The 21,375-nt window shown below is 40.3% G+C and overlaps 1 protein-coding gene across 1 annotated transcript in view; it reads right to left on the bottom strand.

The window, feature by feature from the left end:
* LOC126297405 (protein piccolo-like) overlaps positions 1 to 21,375 on the bottom strand; it is an 80,216-nt gene that overhangs the window by 17,697 nt on the left and 41,144 nt on the right. The window contains exon 4 of the mRNA XM_049988162.1: positions 19,596 to 19,721. Within this exon, the coding sequence (XP_049844119.1) occupies positions 19,596 to 19,721 (126 nt within the window). The remainder of the gene's footprint in view (positions 1 to 19,595; positions 19,722 to 21,375) is intronic.

Here is a 21,375-nt window from a genome sequence, read left to right as displayed (position 1 = left end):
CAGAGAGATTGGAGCCCACACAGAGGCATACAGACAATCCTCCTTTCCATGAACAATACGAGACTGGAATAGAAGAGTGAACTGATAGAGGTACTCAAGGTACCCTCCGCCACACACCGTCAGGTGGCTTGCGGAGTATAAATGTAGATGTAGAACAAGTGTGACCATTTCTTCTATATGTTCATGAAATGTGTGCTGTGGAGAATTCCCTCTTTCAAGATGATGACATCTACAGGATATGTTCATATGGGCGTACGCATACATTCCTTGTTTGGCATCCATACAAGCACCCTATGACACCTCCACTTTCCTGCTAAATCACACCATTCATCCCACATAAGCAGATGAAAAGCAACAATCAACAGCCCTATAATTTGGTAGTTCATTGAGTGGCTTGATGTGTGTATGGTATACATGAAGAAACTTGTGAGCTTTCTTCCTCATCCAATTGAAACCATTGTCAAGGCTAGTTGCAGTGTCATATGGTATTATCACAATGCCCATGGGCTGACTAGTGTTATTAACTGATATATCATGGCAAGAAGTTGAAATGAGCTAGTGGGAATCCTGAAACTTCATGGAATGTTCTGTACAATGGTAAAATTTCAAGAATCACACCAGATGCTGACCATTTACATAATTGTCTTAAGTTTGTTCTATTTAATTTTTATGTGTACAGTGATGTCTACTTATCTATATTCATTGAGAAATGCACTGTGCATACAATATCTTACAATATATTTAGTTAGGGGAAAGTTTTACTAATTTTAAAATTAATTTGCTACTCACTGTAAAGATGATACATTGAATTGAATACAGGTAGAATAAAAAGACTGTTATAAACGGAGCTTTCAGCTAAAGACTTCTTCAGAGATGAAAGGAAAACACACAAACAAACAGGTACACCTCACCAACACACAAATGCTGTATCTCCAGCTGCTCTGGCCAGACTGTAAATGTTACACTGAACAAAAGCAGCAATCTGGAGTGGCAGAGTGTGCAGGTACTAGAAGGTGTCAGGACAAAGCTGCAACAAAGTACAGCATAAGGAAGTTGGGAGAATGGAGAGGGGGGGTGGGGGGGGGGGGGACAAAGAGAGGAAAAGAAGCAGAGAGAGGAAAAGACCAGTGAGTTCATAGGCAGAGAGCAGCACTCAGTGAGGGTGAGCAGACCTGAAATGGGATAAAGTGAGAGCAAAGGGCGTGTAAACTTTTGGATGGAGGGCGTAGCTACAGTAGGCTTGAGTTGTAAGGATAACAGTATTAGGCAGATAGGAGCTATTTTTACAGCACATTCTCCACTTCTGAAATTACCCCAACTTCAGCCTGCAGTAAATTGCTGCCACCCTTACCCTCCGCCCTCTGTCCTATCACCTCCTTCCAGTTCATGTCGCCTTACCCTCATCATGCACCCACTCTACTCACCTCTTTGTTCCTCCCCCCCCCCCTCCCCCTTTCTTGTCATCCGTCCTCCTTCCCTGCACAACTTCAGATAGCTGCTTTCACACAACGCGTTAATTGCAGTCTGGCCACAAGAGCCAAAGGCAGGGGCCACTCATGCATGATCTGTGACTGCTTGTGTGAATGTCTGTGTGATTTCTTTTCTATTCTTAAGAAGGCGCTGACTGAAAGCTCAGTGTGTAACAATTATTCTCGTTGTACCTATCTGCACATCAACATGTCTTTTTCATAATATTGCTGATATTTCAACCTGGACTTTCCATTGCTTAAAAATTAATTTTATAGCTTAAGAGATTTAGGAACCAAGTTCAAATGCTATTACACAAAATGTGGTTATATACAGCTCATGTGACCTGCTTATCAACTTATTATACTCTGTATTTCAAACAGGAAAAAGTGAAAGATGCCACAAAAGTTACATTCTTAACTGGATGGAATGTGCTCAATATACCCAAATATTTATGAAAATTGCAAAAATCATAAAGAATAGCTAGTCTTATTCCTTATTTGAAATATATGTAGAAGTGGTTCCCAGCAGTAAAAAGTTGATGTTCATAATGGTCAGCAATGACCTCTCTTTGAACCAAAACAAGTAGAATAGGTCCTCTTGGTCTGATATGAGTCCTGACCTAAATACTATTTCTTGTTTTTACTGCTCTCTTTTATGTAATTGATATATGAGGGTGTGCTAGTAAGTAATGCCTCCTAATTTGTAATGGAAAAATACCTGAAGTTTTGAAATAAAATGAATGTTATTAACATTCTACATCTTTACTCTTTTTGTATACATATTTGCAGCCCCCTGCCAAAAGAGGGCTCTATATTGTGGCATGTAACATGGCAGTATGTAGCTTAGCTATGTCAGTGCATGAGAAACAGCATTTGAAGAGTTCATCCTTACATGGTGTTATAACCTTTAATCACAATAATTGCGTGGATTTTCACACTCTCTCTTAGAAACAATAGCTGATCACATGATTACAACTCAGTCTCTCGTATTCGACTGCTGTGCCGTGACATGCGGCCGGTGCCGTTCGTAGCTAGGTGGCGCTCCCGCGCTCATCTGATTTGCGGAGCGCCTCTATCGCCGTTTGTGCGTACTGTCGTGGCGGCACTGTTAAATGTCGTGGCACTATCACAACACTTTTCCCCCCTTGAAAAAAAATAAACACTCACTTCCTTGGAGACATGGACAGCGCAGAGACATCCATGGCCTCTTGTGAGGCCCCGAGGAGATCCCGCGCAGAGACACGGGAGTATGGTCGAAAATGTCCAGGACGGAAGCTCGTGCGAGGAACGTGCCTCCTGGATGAGATGATGGGTGAAAACTCCGGAGCAGCATCCATAGGTGTCATTGACCTGGGAGTGTGCTCCAGCGAGATGGGTCCCGGAGAAGGCGGCGTCGCGACTGGGGCCGGTTCCGGAGTACTTGGAAGCGGCAGCGACGGCGGCTGCATCAACACGGACGGTAGATCGGCAGCAGCGACAGGACTGGCGTCTCGAGCTGGTGGAGGCGAAGGATGGGGCGGTGGCACAGGCGTGGCCACCACTCGTGGGCGCATCTGGTCGTAATGGCGAACAACCGTGCCGTCGCCCGTACGGATTTCACAAAGCCGGCGGCCACGAAGAGCCTTGACCACCCCTGGAATCCATTTAGGGCGAGATCCATACCCTCGTGCCCACACGTCGGCGCCCACCGAGTATTTTCCCGCACTAGGGGACACAGTACAAGGCCTGACAGGGTGAAGCAGGTGCAGTAGAGTGCGCGGTTGGCGGCCATGCAAGAGTTCAGCAGGGCTGCGATCACCCAGAGGCGTGAAGCGATAAGAACTCAGAAATTGCAGCAGGGCGTCATCTGTGGAAAAATCACTAAGGAATTTTTTCATCTGGCATTTGAAAGTGCGGACAAGGCGCTCGACCTCCCCATTCGATTGCGGATGGAAGGGAGGTGCGGTAACATGATGAATCCCTTGTCCAGTACAAAAATCACGGAAGGCCTGCGAAGAGAACTGAGGGCCATTGTCCGTGACGATCGTGGATGGAAGACCTTCTAGCGCAAAGATTTTGGACAAAGCCAGCGTCGTCGCCACAGTGGTGGGCGACGGACATCTAACAACAAATGGAAACTTCGAGAAGGCGTCAATCAACAGTAGCCAATAAGTACCGAGGAAGGGGCCAGCAAAGTCGGCGTGCACCCGTTCCCATGGCTGAGCTGGATCAGGCCACGGAGAGGGCATTGTACGAGGTGCCGCCAGTTGTTGAGCACACTGGCCACATGCAGCAACCATATGGGCGATGTCCGAATCAATGCCGGGCCAATAAACGTGCCTGCGGGCCAGGGACTTAGTCCGAGAAATACCCCAATGGCCTCCGTGCAACAGTTTGAGAACATCTTTGCGAAGAGAGGCTGGCACCACGACCCGTGGAGATGCGCCATCCGTGGCCAGAAGAACAACACCGTCACGAACAGACAGACGAAGGCGCAAGGCATGGTAGTTGCGAAGGGGATCCGATGCCCGGCCCCCGGTCCTGTCTGGCCAACCTCGTTGAACAAAACCGATCGCCCGACGCAGGACCGGGTCCCGCGCAGTAGCTGACGCGACCTGCGAACCTGTAAGTGGAAAGCCCTCGACTGCACGACGTTCTTCCTCATCAATGTGGAAACAGAGGAGTTCATCGCGATCGAAAACAGGGTCGGGGCCCATCGGCAATCGCGACAATGCATCCGCGTTTGCGTGCTGGGCCGTGGGGCGATAGTGAATCTCATAATGAAAACGAGACAGGTATAAGGCCCAACGTTGCAGGCGGTGAGCTGCCTTATCCGGAAGTGACGCCGAGGGGCTGAACAGAGAGACCAGCGGTTTGTGGTCGGTGATGAGGTGAAACTTAGAACCATACAAAAAAACGCTGAACTTTTTTAGAGCATAAATGATAGCGAGCGCCTCCTTTTCGATTTGAGAGTAACGCCGTTGCGCCTCGTTGAGGGTCTTGGAAGCATAGGCAATGGGTCGTTCCGACCCATCCTCATACCGATGGGCGAGAACAGCCCCTAGGCCATACTGTGACGCGTCAGTCGCCAGAACCAAGTGCTGACCCGGACGGAATGTGGCAAGACAAGGCGCCGACTGCAAATGAGCCTTCAGGCGGACAAAAGCCTGCTCACACCCGTCGGACCAACAGAAGGGGACGTTTTTGCGTAACAGCTGATGCAGAGGATAAGCTACCGCTGCTGCGGATGGAATGAATTTGTGATAATAAGCAATCTTGCCTAGAAACGCCTGAAGTTCTTTGACCGTAGACGGCCGGGGTAGAGCGTTAATGGCCGCAACGTGCTCACGGAGAGGGCGTATGCCCTCACGGGACAACTGGAAACCAAGATACTCAATGGAGTGTTGGAAGAACTGTGACTTGTCCAGATTGCACCTCAACCCAGCCGAATGCAAAACTCGAAACAGTGAACGTAAATTACGAAGGTGCTCCGCAGTGGAGGCTCCCGTGACAACAATGTCATCCAGATAGTTTATGCAGCCGGGAACGGAAGCCGTGAGCTGTTCCAAAAACCGCTGAAAAATGGCCGGTGCGCTAGCGACGCCAAATGGTAATCGCTGGTACTGATACAACCCACAAGGAGTGTTGATAACGAGAAATTCCTTGGAAGGAGCGTCCAACGGCAACTGATGGTACGCCTCCGATAAGTCAAGTTTGGAAAAGAACTGGCCCCCAGCGAGCTTGGTAAACAACTCCTCAGGACGAGGAAGAGGATAAGTGTCAATGACGCTCTGAGCGTTGACAGTGGCTTTAAAGTCACCACACAATCGCAGACTCCCGTTTGGTTTAGAAACCACCACGATCGGCGATGCCCATTCGCTGGAGGTAACCGGAAGGAGAATCCCTGAAGCTGTTAACCTGTCTAGCTCAGCCTTGACAGGTGCACGCAAAGCCACTGGAATAGGGCGTGCCCGGAAAAACTTAGGGCGAGCCGTAGGTTTAAGAGTAATGTGGGCTGCAAAATCCTTGGCACAACCCAGGCCAGCAGAGAACACGGACGAAAATTCACAACACAATCCATCAAGCTGTTGATACGGAATGTCCTCAGATATGAGGTGCACATCATCATCAATGGAGAACCCAAACAACTGGAAAGCATCATAACCGAACAGGTTTTCAGTGCCCGCATGATCCACCACATAAAACGTGAGGGGCCGAACAACAGACTTGTAGGCAGTGGAAGCATCAAACTGGCCCATGATAGGAATTTTCTGCTGATTATAAGTCCTCAGATTGCGCGTAACTGGAGACAAAGGAGGGGAGCCCAACGCCAAATACGTGCGAGAATTAATGAGAGTTACTGCAGAGCCAGTGTCCACTTGCATGCGGATGTCTTTATTCAGAACACGAACAGTAACAAACAACTTATTTGTTTGAGAAAGCACACAGTGAACATCCATGTCCGACGCCTCGTCCTCGTCGACAGGAACTTTATGGGACTGACACACAGAAGCAATGTGGCCTTTTTTCCTACATGAATTACACGTGGCCCAACGTTTTGGACACGCTGCCCTGTCGTGCTGTACGAAACAACGGGGGCAAGAAGGAAGCGCGGAACGAACCGGCTTCTGTGGTTGCTGGTTTCGCTGCGAGCGTTGCGGCCCAACGCGACGTTGTTTACGCGAGTGAACCGCCGCCACATCTTCGTTCTCCTGTGCAACAGGCAAATTGTCCTTGTCGAGAGTTGACTGTACAGCGCCTACATCACACCACGCGTCTATTTGCGCGCCAGCAGCGTGAGACACTTCAAAGGATTGAGCGATGCTTAGAACTTCCGACAACGACGGGTTTGGCAGTTGTAGGGCACGTTGCCGAACTTCTTTATCAGGAGCAAGCCGTAGAATAGCATCCCTAACCATTGAATCCGCATAAGACTCGTGATGAGTGTCCGTGACAAACTGACATTTCCTACTCAGGCCATGTAGTTCCGCCGCCCAAGCCCGGTAAGATTGATGGGGCTGTTTACGACACCGGTAGAACGCCACGCGGGCGGCAACGACGTGGGTGTTTGTTCGATAATAGGCAGACAATAAGTCACACATTTCTTGGAAGGACAGGGAGGCTGGTTCCCGCAGAGGGGCTAACTGAGATAGCAGCTGATAGACCCGAGGGGAAATCCAAGATAGAAATAACGACTTACACATAGGAGCGTCGACAACGCCGAAAGCCAAGAAGTGTTGCCGCAAACGCTTCTCATAATTCTCCCAGTCTTCAGCGGCCTCGTCGTAAGGAGGGAATGGAGGCGGAGAAGAGGAAGACAGACGATGAGTAAGCGACGTCGACAACGCCTGAATCGCTGCCGTCAGCTGTGTTTGTTGTTCAATGAGCGCTTGCATAAGCTGTTCCATGTTTGCCCCGTCACGAACACGCAAATCCACAACGCGGTGAAAATATCCCATCCTCGTCGCCAAAAAGTGTTATAACCTTTAATCACAATAATTGCGTGGATTTTCACACTCTCTCTTAGAAACAATAGCTGATCACATGATTACAACTCAGTCTCTCGTATTCGACTGCTGTGCCGTGACATGCGGCCGGTGCCGTTCGTAGCTAGGTGGCGCTCCCGCGCTCATCTGATTTGCGGAGCGCCTCTATCGCCGTTTGTGCGTACTGTCGTGGCGGCACTGTTAAATGTCGTGGCACTATCACAACACATGGAGCACTCTCTTCTTCAGAATGACAGTGCAAAACCACAAACAAGTGTTGCAAAATCTGCAACCTTGGGCTCACTGTGATTGATCATTCACCACCACTGAGCCCTAAGTTGGCCCCATCCAAGTGTCATTTGTTTCCAAGTCTTAAAGAATGCATCTAGGGACTTTGCTTTGTTAGTGATTAAATGGTGCAAGCAGAGGTGTGGTTGTGTCCCCGTTAACAAAGTCAAATATTTTAACTGTTGCCTGTTTGGCTAATAATAACCATGTCATTGTCCATATGCCTCAAACTACTATGGGCATTGAAACAGCAAGAATGAATAGCTTTACTTTCTCAGATACAGATCCTAACATAAATATTATTTTTTTCTTTTTCTTATAAAATCTGTAAACCATTCATACATGAAATATTAAAAATCTTTCAGCTGTATTTTTAAAGTACTTTTAGTTCAGAGTATCACCTAGTGGCAATGATATTAATATTTTCCATACGTGTTTTTCTTAAGAGAATTTTTAACATTAGAGATTCAGTGGTATGACATCGTTCTTAAACTTCAGAAATGCACTTCAGAATTCACATACCTCATTTTAAAACACAGTTTGTGTCGTTTGTACAGAAAATTTTCTTATCTTTCAAACTTTTATAATTCAGGTAATATCACTATTAAAATATGTTAATGTTATTATAAAAACAGATTAAAATGTAACCATGTTGTAGCTCTAATTTTTCCTTATCTAAAATGTATATTATTACTTGAAAAACTTAGTTAATGAAATATGTCTAGTATAAGATTTTAATTTCTAATACATTCACAGTTGATTTCACTAGAAAATGAAGAGAAAAAAACACACTTAAAAGTTTTCTGCTGAAAATATATCCTAAAATTAACACCATTTATGGAATATACAGACAATCAAATAACTTAACTGTGAGATGTATACAACTATTGCCTACCATTTCTATTTTTTTACTACTAAATAATTAATAGCTCCATATTTTAAAATTTTGTAAGATACATGTATTGATTGTAATTTAAATATCAGCCGTGTCATCTTAGTTAGTTTGAGTTATTACTAGAACCTATCTGTGCATAAGTAAAACTAGAAACAGGACATCATAGGAGCATTGTGGTTGTTTTTGTGGACTATAGTCTGAAGACTACTTTGATGCAGCTCTATGAACTATTCTATATTGTACAAGCCTCTTCATCTCTGAATAATTACTACAGATTATAATGATTTGAAATTATTTACAGCATTCATTTCTTGGTCTCCTTCTACAATTTTAATCTTCCTGTTCCCAACACTTCCGTCCATTACCAAACTGACAATTCCTTGATGCCTAAGGATGTGTCCTATCAAATGGTCTCTTTTTTTATTAAAGTTGTGCCATAATTTTCATTTATCCCCAATCTGATTCAGTAGCTCCTCATTAGTTATTTGATCTAACTACATAGTGTTTTGCATCTTTCTGAGGCATCACATTTCAAAAGCTTCTTTTCTCTTCTTTTTTGTACTGTTTATTGTCCACATTAACAAAACTCATCTTCTCATTTTACTGTTTTATTTCTTAATCTAATTCACTCACCATATTTTACACCTGTTGATGTTCTTCTTGTACCTACTTTTCAAGGCACTAGCCATTTTGTTCAACTGTTCTCACAAGTTCTGTGCTGTCTGTGAGAGAATTACAATGCCATTGACAAACCTCAATGTTTTTATTTCTTCTGCCTTATATATAATTCCCTCAACATACAGGCTAAATAAACCTATCTCACTCCTTTGTAGTCACTGCTTCCCTTTCCCATCATTTGAGTCATATGACTGCAGTCTAGTTCCTGCACAAGTTGTAGATAACCTTTCACTCCCTGTATTTTATCTGTGCCAGCTTCAGAATTTCAAAGAGTGCAGTCCAGTCAACAATGTCAATAGCTTTCTCTAAACCTGCAAATGCTACAAACACAGCTTTACCTTTCTTTCAACTGTCTTCTAAGGTATGTCTAAGGTATGTCATAGAGTCTGGAATTACCCAAGGTTCCATCCACTTTCTGACTGAGCAAGATATCCAGAAATGGCAGTCACCCTTCTCCACATCCTCCACAATTTGGATATTCTTGTGGATTGAATTCAGATGCTGAAAAAAGCATGACAGTTCTTGTTCACTGTGGGGCTGTATCACAAATGTATCATCTACATATCACCAAAAGACTTTAGGTTTAAGTTCAGCAAATCCAGTGCCCTCTTCTTCCATACAACAATTTGCTACCAGAGGGGATAGAGGACTACCCACGCCAACACTGTCAATTTGCTCAGAATATTCACTGCTGAATAAAAAGTAAGTTCAGGATAGACGATGATGAAATAATGCTGTTAAACTGACTTTGAATTTATTGCTGGTGAGTGACAATGAATTCATGAGAGGGACTTAAGTGAAGAGTGGGGTGACATCAAAGCAGTCTGATTCATTGACTTTAAATGACTGTAGTCTATTAATAAACTCAACAGAGTTGTGAATATAATGCAAGCACTTACCCACAAAATGTCTTAGTAGAGAAGCAAGGTGTCTAGCTAAGTCATACACAATGTGATGAAAAGTATCTGGTCACTTGGCTGAAAATGACTTACAAGTTCGTGGCACCCTCCATCAGAAACGCTGGAATCCAATATGGTGTTGGCGCACCCTTAGCCTTGATGACTGCTTCCACTCTTGCAGGCATATGTTCAATCAGGTGCTGGAAGGTTTCTTGGGGAATGGCAGCCCATTCTTAACAGAGTGTTGCACTGAGAAGAGGTATTGATGTCGCTCAGTGAGGCCTTGCACGAAGTTGGTGGTACAAAGCATCCCAAAGGTGTTCTACAGGATTCAGGTCAGGACTTTGTGCAGGCTGGTCCATTACAGGGATTTATTGACGTGCAACCACTCTGCCACAGGCCATACATTATGAAAAGGTGCTTGATCATGTTGAAAGATGCAGTTGCCATCCCCAAATTGCTCTTCAACAATAGGAAGCAAGAAAATGTTTAAAACATCAATGTAGGCCTGTGCTGTGATAGTGACCCACAAAACAACAAGAAGTGCAAATTGTCTCCATGAAAAACATGATTTCATCATAACACCACTACCTCCGAATTTTACTGTTGGCACTACATACGCTGGCAGATGACGTTCACCGGGCATTCATCATACCCACACTCTGCCATCGGATTGCCACATTGTGTACCATGATTTGTCAATTGGCACAACATTTTTCCACTGTTCCATCATCTAATGTTTATGCTCCTTACACCAAGTGAGGCGTAGTTTGCCACTTACTGGTGTGATGTGTGGTTTATGAGCAGCCACTCAACCATGAAATCCAAGGTTTCTCACCTCCCACCTAACTGTCATAGTACTTGTTGTGGATCCTGATACAGTTTGGAGTTCCTGTGTGATGTTCTGGATAGATATCTGCCTATTACACATTACAACCCACTTCAACTGTCAGCAGTTTCTGTCAGTCAACAGATGCTTTTTTGCTGTACATGATCCTTCACATTTCCACTTCACCATTACATCAGAAACAGTAGACCTAAGGATGTTAGGGGTGTTGAAATCTCACATACAGATGTATGACATGAGTGACCCCCAATCACCTGACCACATTCAAAGTCCATGGGTTCCACTCTATTCTGCTCTGTCATCATGTCTAATGACTACTGAGACTGCTGCTATGGAGTACCTGGTAATAGGTGGCAGCACAATGCACCTAATATGAAAAATGTATGTTTGTGGGGGTGTCCAGATAGTTTTGATCACATAATGTATATTTGAGTGCTGATATTGCTCCTAGTAGGGCATAATGGAAGATATTCTTTGTGGATCTTTGGAAACCCTATATAACCTTAGTGGAACAGAATTGGGAGTTCTTAATATTTTCACAACTACTTGCAAAGTAGAAGAAGCATTCAACATCTCTGAATTTTCCTGTCTGCTCTTCCTGTGGGGTCTTTATCATTCTTCCAGTATTTTGATTTACTCAGTAAGTTATAAATATTCTGGTCATGTGACAAGAACACAATGGTGTTTCCCTTGTCCTCTGGAAGGACCAGCATGTGAGTGTGTAACTTGTGTATTGCAGTACTTTCCATGAGGGAAGCACTATTCTTCTGTGGTGGAGCTCATGTAAGTATGTGAAATGTTTCATGCCTTATTTGCTGTACAGTGTCATTGAGAAGAGGTCTAACACCTTGTTCCACAGCACTAATAAGATCAGATAAAGGCAAGGTTCTAGAAGTAGGTATGAAGGTAGGTTAGCAGACTGGTAGAACCAGAAAGGAACAGGAGCAAATAGCACTAAGGGTAGATGACACATTAGTAACTGATGGGCATAGTGTGGCAAATCTACTTAACAAGTACTTTATATCTGTTACTGATAGAATGGGACTTTCAGGATCAGTAAATAATGCCCTTGAATATCTGAAACTAGCCTTCACAAATAGCTTCAAGTACATGAATATATCACCCACCTCATCAAAAGAAATAACTTCAATAATAAAATCTTAAAAAACAAAGCATTCTAGTGGGTATGACGAAATATCAACAAAGTTAATTAAGGCATGTTCTTGTGAGTTTAGTACAATTCTAAGTTACTTGTGTAACCAGTCAGTTATAACTGGGACATTTCCTGACTGGCTAAAATATGCAGATGTTAAGCCTCTATTCAAGAAAGGGGATAAAGAGATACCATCAAACTACTGACCGATTTCACTTTTTCCAGCATTCTCAAAAATTTTAGAAAAAGTAATGTACAGGCAGTTGCTCAACCATCTGACTGCAAATAACATATTATCAAGAACACAGTTTGGATTTCTGAAGGGTTCTGATATCGAGAAGGCTATTTACACCTACAGTGAAAATATACTTAATTCATTAAATAACAAATTACAAGCAGCAGGTATTTTCTGTGATTTGTCAAAGGCATTTGATTGTGTGAACCACAACATCCTATTAAGTAAATTAGAATTCTATGGTGTCACGGGCAGTGCTGCAAAATGGTTCAAGTCATACCTCACTAACAGGAAACAAAGGATGTCAGTGCAAGGAACTAGTGAATTAAGTCATCAGTCATCATCAGAATGGGAAGAAATTACATGTGATGTTCCACAAGGATCCATCTTAGGGCCATTGCTTTTTCTTGTGTACATTAATGATCTCTCATCAGTTACACTGCCAGAAGCAGAGTTCATTTTGTTTGCAGATGACACAAGTATTGCAATAAATATTATGTCGAGTGTAGTTTTAGAAAGATCTGCTAATGATATTTTCATGGATATTAATAAATGGTTTAAAGCCAACTCACTGACATTAAACTTCGAAAAGACTTTCTATATGCAATTCAGAACCTGTAAGAGGTTTCCACCCAGCATATGCATAAAGTACAAAGAAGATCAGATAGAAGAAGTGGACAGTCTTAAATTCCTGGGATTACAAGTTGATAATAAATTCAGTTGGAAAGAGCACACCACAGAACTGTAGAAACGCCTTAACAAATCTGTATTTGCAATTCAAGTGTTAGCAGACATAGGTGACATAAAAATGAGAAAGCTTGCATACTTTTCCTACTTTCATTCCATAATGTCATATGGTATAATATTTTGGGGTAACTCTTCAAGTCAAACAAAAGTTTTCAGAGTCCAAAAGATTGTAATACATATTATTTGCAGAGTAAATTCACAGATGTCCTGTAGAAACCTCTTCAAAGAACTGGGTAAACTAACTACTCCCTCTCAGTATATTTACTTATTAATGAAATTTGTCCTAAATAATATATCTCTTTTTCCAACAAACAGCTCAGTTCATACATACAATAATAGGAACAAATATGATCTGCACAAGGACTTAAAAGCACTTACTTTAGTTCAAAAAGGGGACCACTAGTCAGGAAAACTCATCTTCAATAATTTGCCAGTAAACATAAAAACTTAAGTTACAAATAAAGATCAGTTTAAAAGGAGCCTGAAAGACTTACTACTGGTCAACTCCTTCTACTCCATTGACGAATTTTTTAATAGAAATAAATGATGTATTGTATATATTCATACTATTAGTATTGTTATTTCAGCTTAAAAACAATTGACATGTTCCACTTCCATGAGGATCTCCTCAGCACGGATCTATGGAATGAAAAACTAATATAATCTAATCTCTAATCTAGGTCAGGTCAGTCTTCAGCACTGATGGCATTATCTTGTTGAAAATCTTATCCCTAAAATTGTCCATGGAGCCTAAAAATGCACCTTCTTGTGGTAATGTTGCTAATACACAAGAGAACTTTATTTTTTTTAAATTTTTTTATACTCTTTATCAACCCAGTCCAACTTGACCCAGGTCATCTCCATGTGCAGATAAACCAACTTATGAAATGCCATAAAATGAATCCTCCTCTTTGTAGTGTTATTTTTGTCTTACATGTGATGAACTTTGCCATGGTGTTCCTAATAAAATATGTAATTTTGAATGAGACCACTGTCCCAGCACTTCAGTAGAAAATCTCTCTCACTTATTACATAACCTCTCCAACTTGTGAACCCATCACAAACTATGGACATTCTTCAAACATTGCTACACTGCACTAATGTTGTGTCTGATAGAAATAGCATTGCAAAGGAGTTGGATTACCTACAATCCATGTTCAAAGATTAAGCATATTCTCCTCATCAGATCAACACAGCCTTAGGGAGGAAGAAAAATGATCACCCACATGAGCAAGAGCAGAAGTAACAGTCCACGGTATACCTCTCATATGTCAGCCTATTTTGTCAAAGTTAGGCAGAGTCCTCAGGAAACATTATGTCAAAGTATTCTTCCAACCAACCACAAAGACTAATGCTCTTCTCAGTGCAGTAAAGGATAATAGGATTTGTGGAGGGCTGGAGTCTACAAAATACCTTGCTAATGTGGCAAAGTGTACATTGGTCAGAAAACACACACAGTATATGAAAGTTGCAATGAACAAGGTTGCCACACTCACCTTTTGCAGCCTGGTACATTATCCATAGTTGAGTATTGTATTACCACAGGAAATTTTAGGGATTATTCTGCCATGGAAATCTTGATATCATTGAGATTGTCCAGGAATTTATTAAGGAATTGGTGGAAATACATTAGGTGGAAGATCTTATTAATCATGATAGTGACTTTCAGCTGGGTAAGGTGAGGGATCTGGTGATTTCTTTAATAGCTGCAGAAGGAAACATTTTATTACTAGTGACATGTCTAGTGACAGTTAATTTTATCTGAATTTTAATCTGAATTTTAGCTCTGTGAACCCATATTGTGACAGAGAGCTACATCTAGTATCACTATTACACATGTGCCTGCACATGGGTGCAGAAATATTTGAAGAGGGTTCAGAACTCAATAGAGGTTGCTCATGGTGCATGCATCTCTGCACCAGTTCTTGGTGTAAAGTTAGCAATGAGAACCAAAAATCTCTAGTGCAAAACACTCGCATAGATGGCTGAATAGTTATTAGCTGATATATCATGGCAAAAAGTTGAAATGAGCTAGTGGGAATCCTGAAACTTCATGGAATATTCTGTACAATGGTAAAATTTCAAGAATCACACCAGATGCTGACCATTTACATAGTTGTCTTAAGTTTCTTCATTTTAATTTTTATGTATACAGTGCTGAGTACTTATCTATATTCATGGAGAAATGCACTGTGCATACAATACCTTACAATATACTTATTCACAACTGGTTTCAATCATTGATCATCTTCACAGTGGAAAAATATTGTAACAACTTCACATGTCATATGTTCTATTTAACCAGAAAAGATGCCATAGCAGACTTGCCAACATCTGGAGAAGATACTTCATGCCACGTCATAATTTGTGCTGACTTCAACATAAATATAAGAGCTGATGACAGGTTTGCCATTTCTCTGTAGGAGATGTTATCTACAAATGGCTTAACCTTAAACTTCAGGGAGTACACTAAAATAACAGCATCTTTGGCAACATGTACAGATAATATAGTGAGTGGTATCAACTATGGCGCTACAGAAAAGTTCATCTTAGAATTAGGTATATCTGACCATTCTGCAATTTTTAACTCATGGCCAAGTTTAGATAAAACTGTAACAGTGAAACGAGTGAGGAACTTCAGTCAACACAATGTGAATATGTTTAGTTCAAGACGATATGAAACAATCTGGTCTTTCAGCAAGTGGTACTTAGTGAACACAAACTACAATGCTTTTGTATGAGAATTTATGTGTTTTCAATGAATTTTTCCCCTTCATAACAGCATGTAACAAAATTTGTAAAAATAACTCATGGATGACTGAAGGCATCAGGATCTCTAGTATTAGAAAGAGGAAACTGCACATGCAATCAAAGAACAACCATGATGCAGGATTTGTCAGCTATATAAACAAATACAAAAGAATGTTTGGTAGAGTAGTTAAACAGGCAAAACAAATGGCAAACAGTAAATACATATCAGATGCCACAAATAACTCAAAAGCTGTATGAAAAATTGTCAGTAGTGAAATAGGTGCAGATAAATGTTTGGTAGAGTAGTTAAACAGGCAAGACAAATGGCAAACAGTAAATACATATCAGATACCACAAATAAATCAAAAGCTGTATGACTGTCAGTAGTGAAATAGGTGCAGAAAAAACAAAAACTTTTAATCATAACTTAGAAATAGATGGGGAAATGATTACAAACTCCAGACATATTTTTGAAGAATTCAACAGGCATTTCATAAATTCTAACAAAATTGACAAACTCCCTCCTCCACACGTAAGTCCTAATATAATGCAGCACAGATCAGTAGAATTCAAATTCACTCATGTATCCTGCTACGAGGTGGCTAATATTATAAAATCCCTAAAGAATCGCATATCTGTGGGCTGGGATGAAGTCCCAACAAAAATAATACAGGCAAGATGTGATAAAATTGCAGCCCAACTCTGTCACATATTAAATCAATCATTAGATGAGGGCTGCTTTCCGGATAGGATGAAGTATGCAGAAGTTCCACCTATCCACAAAAAGGGCAGACAATAGGAGACAGGAAATTTTCACTCAGTATCAATACTACCAATTATTTCTAAAATATTTGAGTGAGTAGTGTGTAACTAACTAGAAAAATACAACAAAAAACATAATATTAATCTTAATAATCAGTATGGATTTAGGAAGGGCCAAAGCACTGTGCACAGTATTAATGAACTAATCACTAACAGAAGCAAATGCCTCAATAACAAGGAGAGCAGATTCGATATCTTCTGTGACCACAGTAAGGCATTTGATATAGTAAACCATAAGCAGCTGCTCCTGAAATAAGCTTCTTATGGCTTCCATGAAAAATCTTTAAATTGGTTCAAGTTGTATCTCAAAAATGGAAAACAGTAGGTAGTTATTCAACACAAGGTCAAGAAAGCTTGCTCTAGTTGGGAGAAAATACAAGCAGGTGTACCCCAGGGGGCCATACTAGCCCCATTACTATTTCTATATTATATATATGACATGCCAGGTAAGGCAACTTCAGATACGATTCTGTATGCAGATGACTCAACAGCAGTAGTCTGCTGTACAAACACTAAAGAATTAGCACAGAAAACAAAACAGACTCTTCAACAACTAGAAAAGTGGATAAATAATAATGCTATTAAACTAAACATAACCAAAACACAAATTGTACATTTCAGGACCAAACAAACTGTTGAAAATGTAACTCAAATCTTTATTTGCAAGCCTTGACTTACTGACAATTACTTCCATGTATATATATGAAACAGTTCTCATTGAGTTAAAAAACCCACATCTCTATGAGGGAAATTCATTTACACATGCTTATGAAACAAGGCACAAACAAGATTACATGTTACCTTGCCACAGGCTAACAGTATCCAAAAATACTCCATATTACATGGCTTTGAAGCTTGGGAATAAAATCTGATCAAAGTTGAAGGACTGCAAGTTAGAATCCACCAGCACAAACATTGGAATATATTTAAAAAGCAAATGCTACTACAGTGTGGATGATCTTTTAAATGAGGAAGACAAGTAGGTGATATTACGTCTGTCTTGTTTTCCTGTTTTTTCTACATTACATTCTATGTGTATGCTTACATTATCTCTTAATGGAGGTATATGTTCTTTTTATATGTGTCCATATTTATAAACTATGTATCATGTGAACTATGTATCTAAGTATCTAGATGTAAATAAAATAGAAAGAAACTTCCACATGGGAAAAATATATTAAAAACAAAGATTCCAAGACTTACCAAGTGGGAAAGTGCCGGTAGACAGGCACAATAAAATAACACACAAAATTACGAGCTTTTGCAACCAGCAGTTGATTCACCAGGAAAGAGGGAAGGAAAAGGAAAGATGAAAGAATGTGGGTTTTAAGGGAGAGGGTAAGGAGTCATTCCAATCCCGGGAGTGGAAAGACTTACCTTAGGGCAAAAAAAGGATAGGTATATACTCGCACACACACACACACACACACACACACACACACACACACACACACACACACACACACACACACATATCCATCCATACATATACAGACACAAACAGGGATGGATGTGTGCGTGTGTGTGTGTGTGTGTGTGTGTGTGTGTGCGAGTATATACCTATCCTTTTTTCCCCCTAAGTTAAGAGTTTCCGCTCCCGGGATTGGAATTTACTGGTTATAATAATGCAAAAAATAATTTATAATATGAAATAGTTTGACAACATTATCAAACACTCTGTAATATTCCCTACTTTGCTAGAACAAGTTAAAGACATTTTTTAAACACACAAAAAACCCATTAATATTGAAATTGCAGAAATAAGAATTATAACAATGCTAAACAATCAATTATTTGTATTTTGTTAATGAAGCTTGAGATTTAATTCCTACCATTTACAGATGATGCAAATGAAATATATTATTCTTTTATCTAAACATTTTCCAAGTATCAATTTCCTGAATCTGATTTTGATTGTTTATGGTACAAGTGTATTGCAACTACTATTGTTTGGCATTGCTATTATTCTTCTAAAAGCCTTTTTCCTATTATGAAAAAGTAATTGAATTATAGCTGGAGATATAAGAGTGTTGATCTAGTAATACATAATGTAGGGGTGGTATCCTTAAGTCAGGAATGTTACACCTTTTCTGTTGCAAACAGATGTTACACCATGACACAGACACTAATTTGAATACAGCAAACACACACATCAATGACTAGACAGACATTTCATAATCTTGTGAGAAAAGAAAAAATAGGCACAAGGGAGATTTGGACATTGACCTCCCACTTTGCAGTCCAACACTGTGACAACACAACAATGACACCATGGATATTCTAATTCACTCGCTGTGGCACATCATAAGCTTGAATTGTTCACTTCTTCTATTTTATTTCTATTTCACAGTTCAGTACACCTTCTTTCTGATTTAATGCTTGATCTGTGTTCAGTTTTTGACTATATACTGGTTCAAATTATTACTGAAACTGAGGGTGCTCAATACGACGTTTCCCTAGTTAGTTCCTCAGAGTAAGGGTTAGTAAAAAAGTGACAACTTTTGCTACATTTTGAGTACACAGTGTAATATTTTAACAGAAAACTCATATGTCCCAGACTGGTAGTCAATAATACTAAAGTTTCATCACATTTCCTGAGATCAGAATATCACTCATTACTTTAGACTGGAAGAGGGGAAGTCATGGAAATATAACAGAGGTATGGCAGCATGAATATGTTCTTCAAGTCATCTGCAAGTGTATGTGGTGCATGCGGCAGTGAAGTGTTGAGAAAATAAATTAACAGATTATGATTATTTTTCATATTATTAAGTTAACTTTTTCCGTGTATGTACAAACATAACAACATTGTACACCAGATATAATGAATGAGGCAGTGTGTTTGTCAAGACACTGGCCTCCTGATTTAGATTTCCCATGGTTTCTGTAATCATTTCAGGCAGATGCCACAATAGTTCCTTCAACAGAACCATAGCCACCAACCTATCCTATATGTATGCATGTATGATTTATGGTTTTGCTTGCATTAAGCTGAGTAGTCATTGTAAGTTGATCCTTAGATGAATGAATCAATAACACTACAACTAAGGAAATCACATATATTGTTTCAAACAAATTAGTGTGTCAATGAATCTAACTGACTTAAGAAAACCCAGGGAAACATAAAATCTTGTTATCTGGATGCATGTCCTGAAAGCAAATCTAGTGTGTGAACAGAATTGAGAAAAAGTGATGAGTTTCTAAACCAATATTGTAATGATATAGGTTAACTGAAGAGTACAAAATTTGCAGCACCTGCAAATATTTGAAATATCTTAGAGATAATTAAAAAGTCATTTTTTAATATCTGTGTACTGGTATGATATAAAAATGTATTAAAACTAACCTTCTTTAATTGTGCCTAGGTAATCAACAACTCCCCCAGGATAAATTCTGGACACAAAAGCACCAAGTTCACCACCTGTATGAGGTATTTCCTTCCCACCCACAATTCTCATACCAAGACCATTACCTGTAAGAAACAATGACAAATTCTGTTTGAGGTTGTCATGGTGATAAAGGACTTGAGATAAAGTTTATGAACACATGGAGGAATATTAATACTTATCTGTTAATCCTGCACAATAATGTTATATTGGTAGCATTCTAAAATGAGCAGAATGGTCTACAAACAATTAACTACTCATTTGCTATTAATCTCCTACATGAGCGTTTGTGGACTCACTTTTGTGAAACAGTCGAATTACAAAATAACCCTGTTTTTATGTTATTGCAATTCAAAAACTCATCTTAAAACCACAGACATTGACCTGATGTTCCTAAAATTATTTTATTACTGTGTGATTAAATTTAAAAATGATATATAGAAGTTAGGCACTAGTGGTCTTAGGGCACATGGTCTTTTTTAGTGAGTACTGTACCAAGCAAAATGATACTGTGCTGTCAAAATGGAACTAGGAACTTAACTTATCTCAGCCACACCAATCTAGAGAGCATCAACAGCCAGTAATACCTTAGAGTAATAAATAATGTGATTGAATCTACAAGAACAATAGTAAGAAAAATGAACATGAAAAATTTAGCATTCAATGGAATATTCAGGCAACTACATTGTCTTAAGGTTAAAGTCTAAATAATAAGAGAGATTATGTCAAGTGGAGCAACTGAATGGTAGAAGAGAAAGATGCATGGAAGGGAATGCTGGAGTGAAAGCAGGATGGTGACTGGTGGTGAGAGGAACACTAATGCAACAGAATTTGAATGTGGAATTAATGATCTCAGCTTGGTGCTGGCAGGAGGAGTCATGTGTTATACATATTGAAGTAGGCGGTGTAGGGTAAGAAGGTGACGACAGCAAGATATATTGAGTGGGAGAGACACTGCATGAGAACAGCATGGTTGCAGATTCATATATGTGTTACACTAAATTGAAATTTATCTGTTTGCAGTGACGAGGATGGGGAGAGACTGGATGAGAGGAAAAAGGAGGAGGGGAAAACCAGAAGGTGTGGACTGTAAATCAGCCATTACAGTCAAGCAAGTTCAGATCAGTGGCAGCTCTGCCACTGGATGGTCAACCTTGAATGTGACTACAGTTCCACATTGCCCGTGACATAAAAAACCTCCATACATGTTAAGGCTTTACCATTATGATGATGAAATGTTGTGATTATATGGAAGACTCAACCACCTGTCTTCTTCCTTCACCTCCAAGCCTTTCCATAGTATTGCCATCCTAGGAGACCAGGATAACTTCCAACCCATAATTTAATCCCTAGGACCATTCCAGAATCTCTTATGCATATTTATCACCTTCCTTATCCCAACACATTTCACATGTAACCACCATGTTTTATCTGGTTACTGAGTTCCTATTAAAATAACCATTGTCCTAATTCACCATTACCTGAAATCCACTGTCTGCAGTGTAGTTTCCTATATCAAGAATATCTATTACTTCCTTCATTACCTCTTCAATGTCTGTACTTGATATCAGTCTAGTTCCTCATCTGTCACTCTTTACATTGATTAATTATACAGTGTGGTCATAAACAGACTGAAAAGCCTGTAAGGATGTTGCAAGGGTAGGTTGTACTGAGAAATAATTGTTAAGAAAAAAGCCATTTCTGAGCTTATTAGCATTGAAGCTAACCCATCAAGCTGTT

Source organism: Schistocerca gregaria, chromosome X (assembly GCF_023897955.1).
Source record: "Schistocerca gregaria isolate iqSchGreg1 chromosome X, iqSchGreg1.2, whole genome shotgun sequence".
In the NCBI taxonomy this organism is placed as follows: Eukaryota; Metazoa; Arthropoda; class Insecta; order Orthoptera; family Acrididae; genus Schistocerca; species Schistocerca gregaria.
Note: the sequence above shows the minus strand (reverse complement) of the source record. Positions and strands in the feature narration are given on the sequence as shown.